The 23,713-nt window shown below is 32.6% G+C and overlaps 1 protein-coding gene and 1 long non-coding RNA gene across 3 annotated transcripts in view; one reads left to right on the top strand and one right to left on the bottom strand.

The window, feature by feature from the left end:
• Positions 1–23,713, bottom strand: part of LOC125778107 (uncharacterized) — a 63,154-nt gene that overhangs the window by 10,232 nt on the left and 29,209 nt on the right. The window contains exon 2 of the long non-coding RNA XR_007422493.1: positions 8,585–8,670. This is a non-coding gene — a long non-coding RNA (uncharacterized LOC125778107). The remainder of the gene's footprint in view (positions 1–8,584; positions 8,671–23,713) is intronic.
• LOC105232094 (sodium/potassium/calcium exchanger 3) lies at positions 1,894–22,642 on the top strand. 2 transcript variants are annotated; one of them, XM_049454445.1, is made up of 8 exons: positions 1,900–2,936; positions 17,530–17,703; positions 18,054–18,241; positions 18,331–18,517; positions 18,728–18,808; positions 20,737–21,279; positions 21,344–21,445; positions 21,744–22,642. In XM_049454445.1, exons 1-8 carry the CDS (start codon positions 2,903–2,905, stop codon positions 22,079–22,081), a joined length of 1,647 nt encoding a protein of 548 aa, XP_049310402.1. In that variant the 5' UTR covers positions 1,900–2,902; the 3' UTR covers positions 22,082–22,642. The 2 variants fall into 2 exon arrangements, with proteins under 2 accessions (XP_049310403.1, XP_049310402.1); XM_049454446.1 differs by lacking the exon at positions 18,728–18,808 and having other exon boundaries at positions 1,894–2,936.

The raw sequence follows: 23,713 nt of genomic DNA, 5'->3' as shown, positions 1-23,713 counted from the left end.
AATATTTTATATTTTTATTTTTAATTATTTTCATTTTCTCAATTTTATTTTATTCATTATTTTTTTATTTAATTTAATTTTTTTTTTCAAATTTATTTTATTTTATTGCTTCATTTTTTTATTTTTAATTTTTTTAATTTAAATTTTTTTATTATAATTTTTTTATTCCCAATTTGATTTTATCCATTATTTTATTTTTCAATTTAAAATTTTTATTCTTAAATTTATTTTTATTCAGTATTTTATTTTATTGCTTATTTTTTATTTTTTTCACTTAAATTTTTTTTTATTCACAATTTTATTTTACCCATTATTTTATTTTATTGCCTATTTTTTTATTTTTCAATTTAAATTTTTTATTCTTAAATTTATTTTTATTCAGTATTTTATTTTATTGCTTATTTTTTTATTTTTATTTTAATTATGTATATAACATATAATTCTTTATTTTATTTTAAAAAATCTTATTTACTATTTTAAAATTTTATTTTTCTTTTATTATATTTTTTACTTTTTAATTTTTTTGAATTAGCTACTTAATTTTATCAAATTTTTTAAATTTCTTTTACTTCTATTTAATTTTTTAATTCTTATTTTTATTAATTTTTATAAATTTTTTAATTTTGCTTTATTATTATTTTTTTATTTTGTTAAAACAGTTTTTTACTTATTTTTTTTTAATTATTTACTGTTATTTATTTTTAAATTTTTTAAATCTTACTTTTATTATTTTTTATATATTTTCCAAATTTTGTTTTATCATTATTTTTTATATTTTTCTTTATATTTGTACAAAATTTTTTTTCTTTTTTTTTTAATTCTTTACTATTATTTATTTTTATTTTTTAATTGTCATTTTTATTAATTTTTTTTATATTTTTGAAATTCGTTTATTATTATTTTTACAAATTTTTCTATTTAAATTTTAAAAGTTGTAAAAATCAGAAAAAACTAACCTCAAAAATTAATCACCTGTATGATTATTTTATTTTTATTTATTTATTTTTATTATTATTATTTTATTTTTTGACTTTATTATTTAAAAAAAAACATAATTTTATTTTAGTTTTTTATATTTTATTTATATTATATTTTATTAAAAAACTAAAATAAAATTATGTTTTTTTTAATTCAAATTATTTAAGTTTTTTTATCAAACATTTTTCATACATTCTTTTGGAAAATACTTTTTTTTTATTAATTTTAATGATTTTCTCAGTTCATTAATACACGAGCAAATCAAGCGAATGAAATTCACCTGCATTTCAGCTGGGTCGCGCGCCGCCTATACACACATATGTAAGTACACACAGTACAGTATATACACACAGTTATATATACCTGTATATACATATTTAGATATACATATATACATAAAAATATGTATATGCATGTCTAAAAATCGCGTCAGACGTACGCGCATTAGAAAAACCTACATTTGGACAAAAAAGATCAACTAAAAATGAAGCGCTGTTTGTTATATTTGTAAATAGGCATATTGCCGCGCTGGGTGGGTGGGTGCGCAATCAAGCCATACCTTGCCGCGACCCGTAAACTTTGGCGTTACTGATTGCGCGTCAGTCAAACGCGACGCGGCGAACTAGCTGATTGAGCAGCCGCCGGTGGCAGCCACACAATACACAGAATTGCACACGCAAACACACAACGACAATCAACTGCTGAAGCTTACATGCTGCACACAAGCGCAACGCGTCAACAAATAGCGCTTTCCGTTTGCCACGCTTTTCATGCGACCTGCCGCAGCGCGTTAAATACACAACCACACAGGCCTACACACACGTACGGCAGCGGCAATTGTTGCCATCACTGTCAATTGTCATGGATTACGCTTGCGTCGGCGCTGTATTTTTGCTGAGACGGAGTCGTAGTCGCTGGCACTCGGCACGGTGCATCACGTTGACCCGCCGTTCAGTATGCTAGTCGACGACACTGGCAATGGCGGCTTACGTTTAGTACGCGCGGCAAAATTTTCAAGTCACTTAGTAATAATTCCTTTGACTAAGCACCGAAAATTAAATGATTACAACAACAACAACAGTCGCAACAGCAACAAAAACAATTTACGGTCACAATAGGATGTTGAAAATCGAATGATTGGTACTCGGCAACGCGCTACATTACGACGGTAAAGACGTCGCTTAAGGCGGTGCACGACGACGAACAAAAAGCCGACAACGTGAGCGGCGCAAACGAAGACGGAAAGGCGCAAACGTTTATCATTGACGGCAGTCATATGTGCATACATATATGTATAGATACATATGTATGTACAAATGTAGTATATACTTGTGTTGCACGGTTGCTTAAGCTGTGTAGCTGCCGTTAGTTAGTCTCAGAAGATTTGCCGAAAGCTGTAATACGAGCTTAAACGGTATCCGGTCGCGTTTAGTAGCGAGTGGCGTACACTCGATCCGGGTGACGACGGTGGCGACGATAACGACCAAGACGCGCATGGCGTTGGTACAGCGCGTGAATTAGTAAACGTTTGCGGGCAGTGCGAGCACTTCGTTTGCGGTGGCTGGATTATCTGTCGACTAGTGCGCGAGTGTGCAACGCAAAAAAACCGTTTTGTCAGTCAGTGATAGAAAGTAGAAAAAAACAGAAAAAAAGTTATGCGAAAATACTGAAGAATACTTATCAAATTTTCAAATCTCTAATCACATGCTGAAGTTCTGTTAATAGGAAATTTATGTGAAAACGCGCGTATGAGTTGAAATTGTGTGAAAAGAGCGTATTTTCGAATTTGCGTTTTCGCCTCAAAAGCTGACAAAAAAATCGCTGAGTACACGCGCACTCAAGTCAACGCAGTGTCAGCGTCGGTTATAAGTGCAGAGTTAACGCTTTGCGGCTGTCAAGGAGTAGAGAAAGTTTTAACAGCAACATGGAAGATCACTGGGGCCTCAGCAGCACAACCGGTACATAAGGATTTACTGTGTAGTGTTATCTAACCTTATAAGCATATTCGCTGACTTAGTAGTCCTGTAATCAAAACGATATACGCATATCGCGAGGCTTATATAATATTTTCTATATTCAAGACTTTCTTGTGGGAATTTTTGGAAAAGCATTTTATTTAAAAAAGAAAAAGTGTTTGTTTTTTTTGTAAAATCAATATGAAATATTCACCCTTTACATAAGATACTCATATGTGTGGTGTAGGCTTCTGTTAAGAAATCGGTCTTGTCTATTAAGGAATCCAGTTCTTCCCGAATATTTTCAGAAAAATTCACGATTCCGTGTTCTACGCTCCTTTCTTGTCCAAACTTTTGAAACTTATATATGAAGTTCCTAAAAGCATTCCACACCAGATTTGACCTTTACAAACCTTCATTGATCTCTATATTAGCTCTAAAGAGCTTTATAAATTTTCGAATATTTTCGGAAAAAATCACGACGCGATGTTCTCCGCGCCTCCCTTTCCCCTTCTATCAAACTTTTCAAACTTATATCTGAAGCTCCCAGAAGGATTTCACACCAGACTCTCTATATTACCACGGAAAAGCTGTATAAATCCCCGAATATTTAAATGCTCGAGCTGAGTCGACTTAGTCATGTCCGCCTAACTAATATATCTGTCCTTTATGTTGGTCCGTTTGTATATTTGCGAACTACAAGTAGTCCCTCAATTTTTGAGAAATCGCTCTGAAATTTCTCATATGTACTTTTCTCTTCAAGAAGCTACTAATTTGTTGGAATTGCCGATATTGCACCACTATAGCATATAGCTGTCGTACAAACTGAGCGATCAAATTGAATATAGAGAATAAGGGTGTAGTTATATATTGTATTATACGAAATGTACCTGTGAAGGGTATTATAACTTCAGTCCCGCGCAAATTTTTTTTTGTTTCTTGCTAAGACTATCTGAAACAACACTGATATAGATTTTATACTATACTATTGACTTCCCAACAATGCTCACTATTTTATAGTTTTTTTTTGTCCTGAATTGGGTGCTTCCGGTATTTTATAATCCTGGTTCTTCATTCCGGTAGAACAAAAAAATTGGAATGTCTCTCCATCTCTTTTTCTTTATGCTGATACAACTTATACAGCACGTCTAATTTTTCTGTTTTCTGTGTGTTAAAGACATTATTTATTATGAACGAAGGGAATATTTAGCGGCATATCCCCTATGTCATAACTTTTCTTTGAACGTTTCTTGCAATAAGTAATATCTCAATGTTTTTGCGTCACTTTTTTATACCCCACGTTTTGCTATAGAACTGTTAATACATTACGTTCTACAGTTCATGATCAAGGGTGCTTTTTAAGAAGTAATTTCATGAAAACAATGCCAGAAAAATCAAAATTTTCATCGTTAAAAGATCGCAGACCACAATCCACCCAAGTGGAAGTTCCATACTAAATCTATAAGAGTTCAACCTAATAAGATATTCACCGCAACTATATTGTTTCACAGAACTGCATATTACCGTTATTCCAAAAGAATATTATAGATTGCAGAGATAGAGAATTTAGTTTCAGTATAAGATGAGCGAACAATTCTTTATAACTTTGGAAAGACATTTAACAGTTCAGAAAACTACTCGCCAATATTTGGCTTTTTTAGTTGGTAGGAATATTCAGGATATTCTCTCTCATTATATCAGATAGTCATCTGTAAATTTCAAAAATGCATTTCTCTTGAGAGTTATAAAGAAACTGTCAACGCTGTGGTTTCGAAATCTCTCAAACTATAAAATTTTTTATTTAACAGCTGATAAGCTGATAGTTGGTAGGAAATTTTAGTTAATAGGAATATTGAGAATAATTTGTTATTTATTTTTAGTTAAAAGGAATATGCAGGATATTCTCACAGTCTACCTCTCTCTCTATCATCCACAAACTTCAAAAATGCATATTGCGTGAGTGACATAAATAAACAGTCAACAATGTGGTTTCGAAATCACTCAAATTATAAAATTTATGGCTTTTGGATAGCTTAATCTCAATTAATCTCAAACCGAAAATATAAAAAAATTTTTACACAATTTAACAATTCCTTTAATTATTGAAATCTTGGAAACTTCACTGTAATAGTTCAATAATATTTAGTAAAAAGTTGAAGTAAAATTATTACTATAATTAAATAAAAACTTTATTAAGTGAGGTTAGGATCCTGATTACGCATTGAAAAAAATTATGCTAATGAACTTTAAAAATATCTTTAAAAAAAAGTAGAAAAATATTATAAAATAAAATCACAAAAAAAACCTATTTACGAATGCAATGCAAAAGAAACGTAGGGAAAATAATAAAAATTAACAAAATAATGCTTACAAATGAAGAACTAAACGCACACACACAAGCAAACATGGAAAATTAGAGTAAATAAAAAATACGAAAACCCAACCCCTTTTCAACTAAATCCATAAGCAATTGTGTCTAGCTCAATTCAGTTTCAGCCGTGGCTTATATGAAAATGAAACGAAACTAACGAAAAAGTATATGTACAACGTGGCGTATGCGTAACAAAAACTCAATACAAACTGAGTCGTAGAACAAAAAAGCAGTCGAAGCAATGAAGCGGAACCGGAATGGAAAAATGTAGTGAATGGCGAGTAGAAGAGAAATACGAAACACGAATTACAAGCGAATATTTTACAAAATAGAAATCAATAAAAAATAAAATATTGAAAGGCAAAACCGAAAATAACATGAAAATGCATTTAAAAATACAAAATCTTTAAATTAAATAATATTTTATATAATAAAAAAATTATTGAAAAAAATAAAAAAAAAATTAATTTAAAAAAAATTAATAAAAAAAAATAATAAAATAAAGAAAAATAATTAAAAATAAAAAATAAGAAAAATAAAATAAATAATTAAAAAATAATACATAATATGCAGGTTATTCACTAACAAAATTGAATAATCAAAAAGAGCTTAATCATTTAAAACTGTAAAAAAGAGTAATATAAAGTCTAGTAAAAGGAAACTATTCTTTTTCCATAGCAATGAAGATATAGTTTAGCCATTTTAAAATTATTTCCATAATGCCACACTCATAGAGCCAATCGCCCCTAAAGTAATAATTAAGTAGAAATTACTTGGTGGCAGGCCCCATCTATTAGATGGGGGTGATCTGATGCTAAATAAAGCTGAACACTTCTGAGCTATTGCTTTGCTCAGTTGGTTCAAATTGTGAACAGTACAGGTCCGAATTAGGAGTATGACTGCAGGGGTAGAGTTCAAAGTAGCTGATTCCCTGCCAATCGTACTAAACACATAGCAAAACCTAGATGATCATTGTTGTAGCAGCAGAAAATATTTCTGAAGAAATTTCAAAGACTGGTGCCAAGTTGGCAGTCCTTGGTCTTATAAAAATCCACAACCATTCCGTTTATTTAGACCTGGGTTCATGAGATCGGCCTCAATGATTTCCCTTACTTTATCGACAATTGGCCTATTGGAGTATATTTGACATCAAAATTACGTGAATGGGCTAGACGAAACGAAAAATTGGCCATTGCAGTACCAAAACCATTAGCACTATTTACATTTTAAGCTGCTGGGCTTGCGTTTTCGCCTTTATCGTAGAAAAATTTTAAAACATGGCGTATTCTCTTTGCTTGTGATCATCTTTGACGCGTGCTCAAACAATGCTGAGTCACGAGCCAACACAGAACTGTCTGGTACTTTTTTGTTACGAAATTACATTACTTAAGCCATCTATCGGCAAAGTGAGTGATTTCATTCTACTAGACTTTATATATTATGAACTAAAGATAATTAAAAGTGGAACGAAAAATAATAAAAATAGAAATTGAATCTTTTGACCATAAATTACTAAAGAAGATCATCCAACAAACTTTTAAAGACCGCGCTATTTAGCTCAGAGACTTGTAACACCTTTTGTTTTTAAGAAATTGGTTGTTGTCTAGGATAAAAATTTGTAGGAAAATGAAAGCAGTAAAGACATTTTGTGGTTTGTATCTGATCTAGTCTACGCCTAGAGCCTGAGATTTCTCAAACTCGCACAAAGTATACATAAAATGGTTACTGAAATGACTACCAATCATGGACTAATCTAGCGAGAGTATTTTATCCTCGTAAATATTCGATTTTTGTAAGTCTTTGAGATAAGGAATATTTTCTAAAATACCACAATTGGTACCTGTTCTGCTTAGCTAGGTACCATAGTTTCAGAATTTTTATCAAGCATCCGACTCGCCAGATTTCAGCTACTTCTTAACCCTACTCACCCCTTAAACGTTCTTTAAGATTTCAAATCGAACTCGTCTATGAAAGCTGAACGCTGAACGCATGCATCACAATGAGATGACCATAATTTGCACTAAACTGCTCAGCCGATCACGAATAATGTTCTTAGAACCGCTTCTAATATCAGCTATCTACTTATGAAACACCAATATTCTAAAAATAATACAACTTTTCAAAAAGTCTCTAATATACCAACTCGTTTAATCTCAGGCTAGAAGTTTTAGAGCTACGTTCGGAATGAATTTTAATACAAAATAATAACACTAAACATTTCTGGGTTCAGGGACTCGGCGGATCTCAGTTTCAAAAGTTTTAGAGCTACTGGAATATGCGAGTTTCTGGGTGTCTTGACTAGATCTACTGTTTTAGAAATTTGATCACAACCATAATTAAACCTTTTATGATTCTAAAGTATATTATTCTCTTTAATGAATATCGAGTATATTCGAAAAAGCTTGGAAGCCTCTTAGTCTAACAGTCTAACGGTTTTTATATTCAAGTTTAAGTAAGTCAAAAATATATTTGCTTGTATTTTCTGTAGACCCAAGCTTCACTTGGTAGTTAAGAACATTCAAGCGAATCCTTTGCTATTTTTTCGAGATTTATCTCAAACTGTACGGCTCCGAGAGCACAGCTTTGATAATGTTAGAAACATATATACATTTTTCAAATAATTTTAGTTGCTTTTTTGGCTTTCTATTCTATATTCTGTATTTGTATACACAACGATCGAATCAACGTAAATTGTCACACAAAAGGCGAACAATTTAGAAATGAAATTAAAGCGATGCCAAATGATGGCAGGCCACATTAGCTGAACACGGAGAATGCTTGCTAAGCAAAGATAATGCACAAAAGTAAATGATAAACGGACAAATACTTGTGAACATACAAATAAGTATATAGCTGAGCAAACTTAAAATAAATATATATTAACATTAATATCAAGAAACATGGAGCTAAAGGACGGTTACAGGTCGCAATGCAAGCAACCAGCGGTGAAATATGCGCGCCGCAAGCTGAGCGTAATGCATAAAGGAAATCTACGCTCAGTATAACAAGAGATCAGTTGAAATTGAACATTTGAAAGCCCTGAGCGCTTAACAGCTGAGCAGCACTCGTGAATTACATATTTTACAGACGCTCGTGCGCCTAAAAGGATGCTTGAAAAAGAGCGAAAAAGAGCAGTTGGAGCAGCGAAAAATGTGAGAGAAAACATGTAGGAGAGCATAAGCGTGTACGCGGCGAATTTTAAGCGTAAAATTGCTTACTTATGTATTATATATATGCTCATAGCTTTAATATATAAATATTTATTTGTGCGCTTACTTACTTGCGTCTTAATAAAGTGTCGCTGCCTTCGCACTTGCTGCTTATTGCTTAACTCAAGCTTTGTTGATTATGTGCCGGAGTAAATAACTGAAATGAAAAAAAGTGTAGAGAGTATTAACATATACATATATAACAGTACTTTCACATACATATACATATGTCTATAGCTACAGATGTGCATTCATAAGCGACTGATTAAATTAAAGTGAACTTAATTTAGCGTGATTGATATCGTTTTCTTTTCATGACTTTATTTTCATACATATTACAGCAATGCACACACATATATATGTGTGTGTGTGTGGTTTAATACACTTCTAGTATAAATGCTAGTTAAGCGGCATTCAAGCAGAGTCTTGTAGCTTTAGAGCTAGCTTATAGTAAACTGCATATACAACATAACCATAGATCCCGCTGTGGAGACGAGAGCATAGGAGTATTTTCGAATAGAAAATGTCACGCTTTTGCCTCAAATTTTGAACCGGTGGCTGGTTTGTCTTAAATTTCATAAAAAACAGCAAACAAAAGTTGACTTCGGTTGCACGGAAGCTTTAATACCATTCATAAATAATAAAGTTTCCATGCAAGAATTTGATTTTCAGCGTTCAGTTTGTATGGCAGCTATATGCTATAGTGATCCGATTTAAACAAATCGTTCGGAGATTATAAGGTTGTCTACAAAAATAAGCTTTACCAAGTTTCATGAAAATATCTTTTCAAATAAAAAAGTTTTCCATACAAGCACTTAAATTTGAACGTTCAGTTTGTATGGCGGTCCAATATCAGTGGTTCCAACAAATTAGCAGTTTTTGAGATGGAAAGTAAGAAAATATACATAAGTGCGAAATATTTTCGCGATACCTCAAAAACTGAGAGACTAGTTCATGTAGATACATAGTCGACAACACATTTTTCCAAGCCCTCGTTAAAAATGATATCCTTATGAATTGGACTAATAAAAATTATTAAAATAGCGATATATTTACAAATTGATAACGGTATTCCTTCGTTTTTCCGAGTCATCGCACAAAAACTAAAATTTTCTTTATTTTTAGTATCCATTTCTATACACTAGATACGTGCATTCAATTAGCCACACTGTATTTTAATCCATTGGGCTCGTAAATAAATTAAAATTGTCATTAAATATTGCACACATTAAAAGCATCTTCAATTAAATAATTGCTTGAGCGCTTTGATTTCGTGTCATGCCGCCGTCAACTATTCATTTGACTTTACGACTAAATTTCATAAATTAATTGATCTCAATTTATTGCTCGCAAGCTAAAAATAAAAGAAACGCTAAAAGTGAAAAGTTGTCAGCTGAAAATAAAGGCATCATAGATGAATTTCAAAAAGAAAACGTTTTTTTTTCTCAAAAGCAAATTAATAATAATAATAAATAGAAAATAATTATATTAGAAGCTAGCGTTGGAAGATGGTCGTGTTGTCAATATATGGTTAAGCGCCTAACCAGAACTTTATTGGCAACATGTTGACAAATGGTTTGCTCAATATCTGGTTAGCAACCAGCTGCCAGTTTAGAGTTGTTAAACTTTACCGAAAGAAGGATAGCTAAGTAGGAGTGCAGCCCTTCAATTAGGACTTGATGTGCCATTTTGATAAAAAAGAAGGATACACTATAAGAAAAATCCAAAAATCAGCTGCATAGATGGCGTTCAGACGGGGACTCTTTTGTCGCTATTTTCGGTTCTATTCTTTTTTTTAGAAAAAATACAGAAATTTCAAATTTAATGGGGAATGTTTTTTACCATTCGAAAGCAAGCTTTGGCAATTATTTCTTGAAGATTATCTTTTTCAAATGTTCACCACGGCTATGTCTCAGATGGTCCATCCGTTGAGTCCAATTTTCGATGACTCGTTGGAACATTTCGGCTGGTAACATGACACCGATGATTCCACCGACCCACAAACCACACCAAACCGTGTTTTTTCGTCATAAATGGCATATTTCCTGAACAAAATTTGGCTCGAAAACGTCGGGTTTTCATGGAACTTCTCAAGAGTCCATAGAGCGAAGCGATGTTGCTTGGCAAGGTCGAGTGGCTTCAGTTCTTACACAAGCTGAATTTTGTACGCTTTCAAATTAATATCTCGACGTGAAATGCACCAAGTCGTTCCATAAGCCAGTCCGAGGTCGGTTTCACGGTTTTTGTGTGTCTTTGATGATATTTAATTAGAAGTTTCTTTCAATTTGTGAAGAAGCCGTGTTAACATAATATAATTCTTCTCTAATATGTCTCTAGTCAAGCCGTAGTGCCTAAACCTTTTAGGTTAGAAACTATAAACTAATCCAAGTTTTTGTTAATTATACAGAAGGTACAAAAATCCTCTTATCTGATGAAAGATGATTTCATATTTGTCAAGTGAAAATCACAAGCTATACAAGGTATGACAATTAAGTAATAAGACTGATTCCAAAAAAACTGTATATTTGAAAATTATTCTACAACTCTGCCATCCCCTTCAAAGTAGTCCCCTTGGGCAGCTATACAGCGATTCCAGCGCGTTTTCCATGTTTCGTAACATTTCTGGAACGCTTCGACTGGGATGTCCGCGAGTACCCTCGTCACGGCCGCCTGGATGTCCGTAATCGACTCAAAATGGGTTCCTTTGACCACCGATTTTGTTTTAGGAAACAAAAAAAGTCACAGGATGACATGTCGGGCGAATAAGGCGGCTGTTGCAACACGGCGATCCCTTTAGAGGCCAAATACTGGGACACGCTGAGGGCGGTGTGGCACGGCGCGTTGTCGTGATGAAGGATCCAGTTACGAGCGATGTCTGGGCGCACCCTGTTGACTCATTTTCGCAATCTTCACTTATGATTTTACAACTGACGAGTGAAAATCACAGGGTATTGAGTATCGGCATAAATTTAGTATTTATAGAAACTGAATATTTTCGACGACATAACGGTATACAATAACTAACTGATACTAGATAAAATCACAACGTTCGAAATACTACTCAATTATATTGCTTTTTATTTCCACATATGCAAATGTCACGTGTGATTTTACAGCTGTCAAATGCAAATCACACTGTATGATTTACCTAAAATATGCGAGAATCCCACATTAATTGATAATTATAAATGTCACAAGTGATTATACACTTGTCAAATGGAAGTATCATGCCATAGAATAACAGTTAGTTAGAAAAATCTCACCAACAATTTATGAATGCGGAAGCAAATCAATCAGCAAGCTCAAATTCGACGAAAGTCAGTAGCGTTTTCACTCAATTTTAAATGTGTGAACAGCTAAGAAATGACATTTAAAAGCAAATTTAATGATAAATACCAAAAGCGCGGCTAGTAAGCGCCAGTTACGAGTGAAGTACGAAAAAAAAACAAATTAATTGCATTGAGGAAACATAAAACAAATCGGCAACAATGCGGCCGTGGAAATGAAAACAATGAAAGCCGTTGTATGTTATATATGTATGAAGCTTTGGAATAAAAAAAACAACAACAAATATATAAATGTGTACGCTTTTGCATTGTTTGGCCGACGCGCTGACGAAATTTTACTACTAATTTAGTAATTTAGTGATGTGATTAGCAGTAAATGCCTGCGCCGCCCCTTTTTAGACACCGTAATCGTCACACAATATGCCGAAAAATACTTAAAACATTTTATATGTAAATTAAACAGGCCGCGGCCGCCTCCAACAACGCTTTTGGCGCAAACGTTTTGCTGCCGCACACAACTAATGAGCGCAATTACCGCTACACATGTAAATTAGTGTACTTGTATGTGTGCCACTACCTTATAGCTAGCGCCCATTAAATGTCGAACGAAATGCAAATAGCACACAACTCATTAGCGTCAATGTGGCTTGCCGCAAAGTGATGCTTAAGCGCGCCGCAATAAAAATTATTAAATAATTAAAAAATTCAAATGACAGTGAAATGTAGCGCAGTTCAAACGTTGACAAGTGACATTTGCATACAAGTAATGTACGCTTCTGACGTCCCTCAAGCTGTATTAGACATTTCCGCTGCGCGTTGCCAGTTGTTTGTATGCAAATACAACGCTTTTGAAATATTTATAAATTCGTTGCGTATTTATAGTTCATTGCTTTCAGTCAACAAAGCAGTCAAATCAATAAAAAGTAATTATACGTCTAACCCGTGTACGGTAAGCGGTAGGGGATGTCTAAGCGCATAGGTGACCCGCCGTAGAGGCGTGGGTGGAATGCGTGACTAACACCCAATGGGTGGTTAATCTAAATTTATAAATATAACAAATAATGCCAAATTAAATTCGAGTTCATTCCTGCAATACAAGGAAACGCGACAGATAAGGAAATGACTTGGAGAGTTCTAAAAGACTCATTACATTCCGATTTTAGCTCGGGAATTTCAAATAAATTTCTTTATTCACTTGTCTGAAACCCCTGCATAGAAAAAAGTTGTTTCCCCTGCTTATTTCTAAAAGTACTCATCTTTACCGCAACATAATCGGCCTACTGCGCGTACTATTCGCAACACCATCACCCGTCTTGAGACCCAGCATTCGTTATTGGATAATATTCGACCGAATGGACCACGACCAGCACGAAAAAAATATAGCAGCCGTAGCTGAGAGCATACACGAAGACCGTGGAAAGTCGATTCGACGCCGTTCGCAGCAACTGGGACTGAGATATGGAACGACTTGGCATATTTTATGTTGAGATCTTAAATTGCTGTACAATATACAGCTTTTAGCTGAAGTCACTCGACTTTACCAAGCGATACCGCTACGCTCATTGGCTCTTGAAAAGTTCCAAGATGAACCGACGATTTCGAGCCAAATTTTGTTCAGCGATGAAGCTCATTTTTGCCCATTTCTGGCTCAATGGGCATGTAAACAAGCACAATTGCCACAGTTGGAACAAAGAGCAACCTGAAGAAATTCAAGAGCTGCCATTTCATCCAGAAATAAAAACGGTTTGATGTGGTTTGTGAACCGGTGGAATCATCGGTACATATTTCTTAAAAAATGATGCCGGGGAAAATGTAACCGTCAATGGCGATCGTTATCGCGTCATGATAACCGACTATTTGTTGCCTGAAATTGATGCTCGTGATCTCCGGGACATTTGGTTTCAATAAGACGGCGCCAATTCCCACACATCGCCTCAATCAATGGATTTATGGAGGGAACACTTCGTTGAGCAGATAATTTCACCTTTTGGGCCAGTCTATTGACCACCAAAATCTTTTCAAAGTTTAGCACTGTAGTTTGGGCTATAAACCCAAGAAACGAACGTTTCCGACAAGCTTGTTCTAACTCTAGACTAAACTGTTAGAGTTCCACAAGTTTCGAGAGTTAACATGAGCCTTAGTGAGGTAAGCAGGATACTCGACTCAGCTTATTAAACTAATGAATCATATTTTCCTGATGTCACACAAAGATCATATGTAGTATATAGTTAGACTCAAGAAAATTACCTTTCAAGAGGGAAGGATTTATGCTTGAAGGAACACATTAGGAGACAATTAGAAAATAAGATGAAGCTATTGCGGAAGTGGTATAGGGTCTAGGGTAATATGCGGAGTTAGACTCAAGAAAATTACCTTTCAAGAGGGAAGGATTTATGCTTGAAGGAACACATTAGGAGACAATTAGAAAATAAGATGAAGCTATTGCGGAAGTGGTATAGGGTCTAGGGTAATATGCGGAGAATGATATGAAGTTTCGTCGGTGTTTGACGGATTGAGCGGGGTAATTCAAGCTTTAGTTCGGTAGTTGCTATCTTACAATAGTTAAATTCGATGCAAACCCAAGCTTACGCAGTGTTCAACAGGTAAAACCGGTTAGTTCGGGGCCAGGTTGGAGGATACCTGACCTTATAATGGAATGTCTGTAGCTAATACGACCACAATAAGTAACAGTTGTATTTAGAATCCAAACCGACTAAAGAATTGTTGGAGATCTATGTGAGTGAGTATAGGGACTGGGACTAGAATAATGAAATTTCTTGGCCTACTAGGATACTAGAACTCTATAACCACAATTATACTTGAATTTAGGAACCAAACTGACCAAAGTTTTGTTCGAGATATTCTTAGTATAATGACATTGCTTGGACTACTGGAACACTAGAACAGTTGACCATATGACAAAAACTGTGGTAGATAAAGATTTACAAATCGTTATTAAGCAAAAGGATTCACTAGATAACATTCTCATCTTTCGCCATAGTCTTAGAAATATTTACGAGGGAGCTGACGAGCTTGTCAAGAATGACGGATTCTCTTTTTTTTTAACTCTCTATACGTGTTTTATTTATGAGAGCAACTCAACCCAATTCAAACAGATTCTTTATTTACGGGGCATGTAACGAAAATTTAATAAAAAAACCCTTTAACTTAGTTGTTTTCGCTTAGGGATTCAACACTTTTTCACTCAAATTTCATAAACAATAAAAAAAAAAATATTTTTTTACAATTTCTTTGATGAAAATTTAGTCATTCCCAGACCCGAACCAATTAACCTTTACTATATTAGCACTTCGACAGTTTTGAAATTGTTATAAATAAATTGATGTAGAATATCTAATTATCATACACGCACATACACAAACGCGCGCTAAGCTAAGCTCGGCTACGCAAGCGGCAAACGATCAACACAATTAAAACGTTGCGGCAGGGGCAAAACAAAACAAGTGGAAAAATTATAAAAGATGCGAAACAAATTGAAAATTAACTTAAAGCATAAACAAGCACAAACCAACAACAACAACAGCAAAATAATAAAAGCAAGTGGCTTTATAGATAGTAATAAAAAATAGTGGCAAAATGACGACACGAGCAATTAGCAGAGGAAATGCTATAAGATGCTCACTTAAAGCTAGGAAAATGAATATATGCTTGGAAATATAAACAAGTGGTATATGTATATATGTATACATTTATTCATTATATTTATAGTATTTAAGCAACACACTGTATATGTGAGTGCTGACGACCAGAGCGCATGAAAACATATGGCATTTGTTTACTTTTTTCAGTGTAGAAGTTTTTTGAAATCACTGTTAAGTTGATGAAAATATGTGAAAATGGCGCTACTATATATAACCGTTATCGACATCTTTTACCGTATTTATGTGAGCATATGCGATATGTAGAGCAATGTTAACATTTTAATGTCAGCGCCCGCATTTGTCACATACTATTTATTTATTTATAATAATTGCAGCGTTGTTATGGTTAGCGGTTGTTATTGTAGTGCAATAATCGATATTATTGTCACCAAACAATATTATGGCAGATAGCATTTTATGCATTGTAAGAAAACGTGAATTTAAAAATTAAAAAAAAATTTTTTGGTCGATAATATAAAAAAAAAAAAAAATTAAAAAAAATAAAAAAAAATATAAAAAAATTAAAAAAAAAAATAAATAAAAAAATAAATAAATAAATAAATAAAAAAAATTCAAAAATGCCGCAAGACTTTTTTGACAACCCAATATAACTTTTCTAAATATTAAATAAAAAAAAAAAAGAAAAATTACTTCGTTAATTTAAATATATAGTATGATAATATAACAGACATATTTTAAGTTAAAAAAATTTAAGTATTTATTCAAAAACAAAAAAAAATAAAAAAATATTCTTAAAAGGATTTATTGTACATTAAATAAAAATAATAAAAATATATATACTAAAAAAATACAACATACATATGTATATATTTGTTGAAAATATAATTTTTATAAAGTTTTAAACTATATATTATAAAAAATAAAGCTGTATTAAAAGAACGCTCTATTAAGCGGACATCTCTATAACCGTGAACATTGGTCGGTCTTAACATTTTAGATGTTTAAATCTATTAAGCGGCGAACTCCATTAACCGGTCAGAAAGGCGAGTCCTGACAGTGTCCGCTTATTTGAGATTTCACTGCATTCATATTTTTATTTAAAAAAAACCAAAAAGTATTCTTACAGCTAAAAAAAAATATATTTTGCTAGTTAAAATTTATTATAAAAAAATTAAAAATATATTTTTTTAATATAATTTTTTTTTAAAGTATTGAAATAAATTAAAAAAAAATATATTTTTAAATTTCACTATCAATTTTTCTTTTCATCGAAAAAAATGAATAAAAAAAAATAATAAAATAATAAAAAAAAATTTTAAAATTAAAAAAAAAAATTTAAAATATTTAATTTTTTTCTAAATCAAAAAACTTTGTCGGAATTTTCTTTTTTGAAATATACAGCAAATATTTAAGTTTTTTTTTAATTAAAATTAATTTTTTAAATTTTTGCGTAGTTTTCTAAATTTTAAATTTTTACGAAATATTTTTTTTTTAATATAAAGCAAATATGTTTTTATTTTTAAAAATTTTACGCAGTCTGTTTACAAAAAATTTTTATATTTAAAATTTTCGCAGTTTTTTCATAAACTTTTTTTGGAGTTTTCTAAATCAAAAATTTTAAAATTTTTGCGAATGTTTTTTTTTTTTAAATACACAGCAAATAAGTTTTTGTTTTTAAAATTAAATCTTTTATTAATTTTTGCAGTGTTCAAAATTTTTAAAATTTTTTTCGGAATATTTTTTTAAAAAATTTTTTTCGTATTTTTTACATACAATTTTTTTTTTAATTTTCGCTGTTTATAAACTTTTTTTCGAAGTTTTTTAAATCAAAAAATTTTAAAATTTTTCAGAATATTTTTTTTAAATTTCATAAAATTCTATTTAAATTTCTTCGATTTTTTTTAATATCTACCAAAAAAAGTTTATTCATTCCAAAAATATTTCTTTAAACAAAATTGTTTAAAAACACAAAAATTATTTAATACAAGTTATAATTTATTGATATGAAGTTATTTCATTAGTACCGGGCTGCATACAAATATACTTTTTAAATGATTATTTTTACTCAAATTGTATTAATTTTTCTTTAAATTTATTTTCATTTAGACATAAATTGTACACAACCCGCCATCGACGACTTCCCAAAGGATCTATTCACCGAGGCGCAAAGACAGTCGGGTGCTGTTGTACTTCATGTGATAGCCAGTTTATATTTATTTCTAGCATTAGCGGTAGTATGTGATGAGTACTTTGTGCCTGCAGTCGAAAAAATATGCGCAGGTGAGTGGGGTGAACTAAACTGGAAATATTGTTTAATTTTTTTTTAATTCAAATTTAATTTTTTTTTTTTAATTTTTAATATTATACTTTCAATATAATATATTTTATTTTATTAATTGAATTAATTTACTGTTAATTTTCTTTTAATTTTTGTAATTTTTTTATTTTTAATAATTTTTTTTCAATGATTTTTATTTTAATAAATTATTTTTATTTTTTTTTTAATTTTTTATTTTTTTTTTTTACTTTTTTTGTCATTTAATTTTTCCTTTTTTTTAATTTTAATATCAATTTTTCCTGTATGTATTTTTTGGTGTTTATTTATTTGCCTTTTTGCAATCTCTCCACAGCGTTAAATATGTCAAATGATGTGGCTGGCGCCACCTTCATGGCTGCGGCCACCTCAGCGCCCGAGCTCTTCGTCAATGTGATAGGTACATTCATCACAGAGGGTGACATTGGCGTGGGCACCATTGTCGGTTCGGCGGTATTCAATATTCTAGCGGTTGCAGCGTGCTGTGGGATTGGCGCGGGCATGGTGAGTAGCTAACATCCATTTATCAGCTTTCATATAACCTTTTTAATAATGTATATTCATTTTCAATATCTACTCCTGAATTCGTTTAGACCATCCCACTCGATTGGTGGCCCTTGACGCGCGATAGCATAGCTTATGGCGTCACAGTCGCCATATTGATTTGCGTTATGCACGACGAACGCGTTGAGTGGTACGAGGCGCTGATATTAGTCTCACTCTATGCCGTTTATTTGGCAGTGATGTATTTTGATAAAACATTTCAGAAGTGTGCAAAAGGTACGTGTGCTGATTTTTGGCGATAAATTTTTTTTATAACAGTTGCAACAAAAACATATGAAGATAGCTGTCTTTATACAAAATATTGCCTACATAGCTAGAAAATACTCAAAACGGATAGATGACAATTGATTTAATCGACAATTTATACATTTTTACACTTTCATACTACTCCGGCACAAACAAAAACACACACATACACGCATTCAGGTGGCGTAAAGCAGGCTCGCTCACGCAGTCGCTCCTCCAATTGCAGCATACAAACGAAAAACAGCAATGAGAAGGAACCAGGTTGATGAACAGAATACATATTATATACGAAATACATAATATACTAACACATATGTACATAAATACACTAATTATACTTAAAAGATTACTTACATATATAACAAAACTAGAAAAATGGTTGACTTCGGCTCCACCGAAGATATAATATCCTGCACAGGTCCAATTTTTATAGTACAAAAGGGTGTAAAAAGATCTTTATTTTGTTATTGATGAGTCAATTTGAATGACAGCTGTATGCTAAGGTCTGACATAAAACAAATAATCAGAACCTCCTCTTTGAAACCAGTGGGCAATGTGGTTCCCAAAAAGGGTCTCGTTCACAAAATGAAGAGACGGGTACCTTGCCCAAAATACCAAAACAGGCAGCAGAGCTGAACAGTGCAGCAGCAGCAAGTCACTGCATCGGCGCGGTCCGGAGTTTAGCTCCTCAGAAACACTTAGAGGCTACAGTGTCATCAAGTGCGCAGACCAGGCCTGCTTGGATTTTCTTGCGGATAGTATCGCTATAATATATTAGTCCGATCTGAACAGTATGTTGCTGAGGAACTTGTTCGCTCTGGGTTGGCAAAACGATCCCCCATATATAAATATTCGCCGTTCGGTTTTAAAATATTACTAAGCAGAATGCAACCCTGTGTTCAAAATCACTTACTGCATAGCGGCCATTATCTAGTTTTGTAGCCGACTTGTTACGTCAAAACATGGAGTTTTGAGGTTTGAACCACACTCCTAAAATAGTTTTGGCGAATGCTTTAGAAGTGAGAGTCTACTCGAAACGAGACGTCGATCTGAATGTCTTGGGATTAACTTTAAATCACCGCCAAAACGGTTGATGAAGCAGCCGAGAAAATTTTTGAGACTGTAAGCATCTAAGGTCCCCACCGTATGATACACTGGAGTAGGTGCCGATAGTAAGGCCGCAGAATCTGTTAAAATTCGCGTCAAGCACAGGCATTCTAAAGGATGACTACCCCTCATGGACCTAGCAATTAAAATTGATCTCGTATCACAAAGGAACAAAACGGGTGGCTTATTGGCCTACCAGATTAACCTAACCTAATCTAAGGAAAAGGGTATCCACACATTACATGCCAAGTAAGAACTGTAAGACGCCAATAAAAACACCTCAAATACCCAAATACAAGTGGATGACAAGCAAAGATTCGATTAGACAGATATAACCAAAAATCCATTTATCCATTTTATGGACATTTGAATAGGAAGGCAAACTATAAATACACGATCCAAACCCCAGTATTTCAAGGCTCAATATATAAGAATTTCAGTACTTTGTTTTACCATGAGCTTCGAAGTCTCTCATTCGGGGATGTTTTTTACTTTTCACCAGAGAATACTTGGTAAGATAAGAGAATCGTTTCTGGTCACTCCCAAGTGAATGGCGCTCAGAGAACTTTTCTCACTTGTGTGAACTTCTAAACATGACTCCATCCTCCATAACTCGGCTATAACCGCGTAAGCGGTGCCTACGCCAATAAAGAAGAAGGAGAGCTTCGAAGTTGAAACTACCAAGATAGACTCACAAACTCTCTGAAAACACAGTCTTCCCCCGTTTTCTGCTCGTACAACTGTAGATTAATAATACTAAAGAGGTTTTACATAATTTATGCAATATTTTTGTCGGATTTAGCCTAGCTTTGACTGTCGTCTATTGAACTGAAAAGATAAATGTACGTAACTAACGGAAACCGATAATTTGGCCTTGTCCGCTTTGTTCTAATCTAATGAGCTTTTAACGATTACCAGAGAAAGCATGAAGACCTTGTAAGCTCTAGAAATAATATCTTCAAAATGTCTTTAAAAAATCTTAGATTAGCATGCAATAACCGATATTAACATATTTTCCACTAACCAAACGTCAGTAGAGCTACTAAAGCAACAAAAATACTCATATGAGCATAATCTTCTAGATCTTGTGGAAAATCGCATCTGCCACAAACTCTCCACAATACAACTAAATGGCGGTGTTAATAATGAGCCGCCAAAGCTGCAGCCAACGGCGTCACCGCCTCCCACGCAAGCTGCCGCCGCAAATTCCAACACCAATTCTAACTCAAATACAACAACAACAGCGACAGCAGCTACACCACAACCGCCAACCGAAGCCAAATTCATATCCAGCAGCCTTGCCACTGAGAAAGGCGCAGTGGAATTGCAACCAACTGGCGCCATTTCCATAGCCGTGCCCGCCTCAGTGGCAGCCGCCGCATCTACAGCGAGCGACGAGGAGGTGGAGGAAGAGCACTATTCATTGCTGCATTACCCGAAGGAGAAGAGCTGTTTCGCACAGTTCACTTGGATCATTATTTGGCCCATACACTTGCTCTTTCGCATAGCGATACCGGATTGCAAGAAGACCAAGAACAATAAAATATTCCCACTGACTTTTATTATGTGCATCGTGTGGATTGGTTCGTTGTCGTACGTGGTCGCCTGGATGATTACGATTATAGGTGAGTAAAGTCGATAGATTCGCGTGCTTGAACATACAGTAATCTTTCTCTATATTTTCTAAAGGTGACACGCTGAAAATTCCGGACTCAGTGATGGGCATTACATTTCTGGCAGCGGGCACAAGTGTGCCAGAAGCGGTTTCCAGTGTTATTGTGGCTAAGAGAGGTACGTGCAGAGTTTCCGAGCGCGATAAAGAGATAGAGCACTCACACGGTCTTGAAAAATGTGGACTCAGGTCCGGATTTTGAAAAATTGCACGGTTCACGACCGAATTATTTCTAAGAAAAATAATTTTGTAGTGTATTTGCTTAATATGAAAGGAAGATAAGGAAGGTTTCCAAAATGATTCAAGCTTTTTTGGCTACCTTGAACCGGCAAGAAAGTATTTACTTCTTCATACCCATCTTTTTAACTCAATAACTAGTCTCAAATTACATTTTGTACTACTTTTCACCCCTTCTAGGTCACGGTTCAATGGGCATCTGTAATTCGATCGGCTCGAATACATTCGATATACTACTGTGCTTGGGCGTACCGTGGCTCATCAAAGCCGTCTTCTTTCCCATACAGCAGGGACAAAATTATGTCGGCATCAATTCGGCCGGTCTCGAGTATTCCGCTATAACGTTACTCTCCACACTATTTTTGCTCTACATCACATTCTCATTCAACAAATTCAAATTGGATCGAAAAGTGGGCATGGCCTGTTTGGTTATGTATTTGGTTTTCATGATATTCGCATCGCTGATAGAATTGAATGTATTCTTTCGGGTCAACTTGCCAACCTGTGGACGTTCGTGAAGCGTGGAAAAGTGTTGAGCGCAAAGGAGTGGGCGGCAGGCAGCGTGAAGTGGAAGAAGAAGCGGCGGCGTGTGCGCGCCTTTTATATACATACGTACAAATTTTAATATGCGAAAAAAAGTTGTGAAAAGAAATATGCGTGAAAAGGGGTGTTGAACGAAGATTACAACAACAACAATACGTCAGCGTCATATTTGGTAGTTGCGCGTGTGGAGTTGTTTGTGTAACTCTGCAACTTGCAAAATATTTTTCTTCATTTTATTGTTGTACAAGGGTATTATAAGTTTAAGTTGTATTTACTTCTCTTTTATTTTTTAATAAGATTTTATTTTGCGCTTGTGTGGCGCGTCTTCTTCAGCGCGTTGGTTTTTTGCGGGAAATGTATTCAATAATTTAATGTAAATAAAATCGAGGAAATCCTTCTTATAATCGCTTTCTCTATTTAAAAAAAAAATAACAAATTGGCGTTCACATATAAAACACGTGAAAAACTTGCAAAAAATTATAGTTTTATATATAACATATGAATAAAAATCCTAATGCTTAATTATGTAAAAATAAGCTGTGTATTTTATAAGTTTTATGCATAATATTTGAAATGCACCAGAAGAACAGTAAAGCAACATACTATGTAGACGCATTTAGATTATTTCTGAAAAATATTTTTTTTGTTTAAAAAATTAATTATTTTATTTAATTTTTTTCTTTTTTCAAAATTATTTTTTTAATTTCATTTTTTTCAAATTTTTTTTAATTTAATTTTTTTCAAATTTTTTTTTCATTTTTTTAATTAATTAATTTTTTATTTTTTAATTTAATGCTTTATGCAAAGTGACATATGTACATAGACGCAAATATTACTTTATTTGAAAAAAATAGTTTTTTTTTAATTATAATTAAAATTATTATTTTTTTCATTTTATTTATAATTAATGTTTTTTTTATTTTTATTTTATTTAAATTTTTTTCTTTTTTCAATTTTTTTTAATTTTTAATTAATTTTTTTTAATTTTTTTATTAATTAATTAATTTTTTATTTTTTAATTTAATGCTTTATATAAAGTGACATATGTATATAGAAGTATATAGTTTATTTGAATATTTTTTTATATTATAATTAAAATTATTATTTTTTCATTTATTATATATTTAATGTTTTTTTAAATTATTTTTTTAATTCAATGCTTTATGAAATATGATACCTATAGTTTATTTGAGAAAAGTACTTTTTGACATTTTAATTAAAATAATTTTTTTATTTATTTGTTTTTAATTGCTTTTTTAGTTAAATTCTATTTGAATTTAATTTTTTATTTATTTCTTTTTTTTTTCTAAAAGTTTTAAATATTTATACAGAAGTTATATTTTCCAATTCAAAATTTTAAGTTGCTAATTTTTTTTAATTACATATTTTTTTAAGACACTTAACAGAAATTTTATCTTTTATAAGAATTTTCAAAATATTTTTTTTTTAATTTACTTCACCTTAATTAATATTAATTAATTGAAAATTTAATTTTTTTCATTAAAAAGCTTTATGTATAATTTTTTATTTTTTCATTTAATTATAATTTTTAATTTTTTCATTTAATTTTTAACTAAAGCGATCAAATTATTAGTTTTTTTTACATT

This window comes from Bactrocera dorsalis, chromosome 4, assembly GCF_023373825.1.
Source record: "Bactrocera dorsalis isolate Fly_Bdor chromosome 4, ASM2337382v1, whole genome shotgun sequence".
Lineage (NCBI taxonomy): Eukaryota > Metazoa > Arthropoda > Insecta > Diptera > Tephritidae > Bactrocera > Bactrocera dorsalis.
Note: the sequence above shows the minus strand (reverse complement) of the source record. Positions and strands in the feature narration are given on the sequence as shown.

Coding starts and splice junctions, on each gene's coding strand:
- LOC105232094 (XM_049454445.1), top strand. CDS start 2,903: ATGGAAGATCACTGGGGCCTCAGCAGCACAACCG. Junction 2,937..17,529: donor GGGCCTCAGCAGCACAACCG/GTACATAAGGAT, acceptor ATTTTCATTTAG/ACATAAATTGTACACAACCC. Junction 21,280..21,343: donor CTGGATGATTACGATTATAG/GTGAGTAAAGTC, acceptor TATTTTCTAAAG/GTGACACGCTGAAAATTCCG.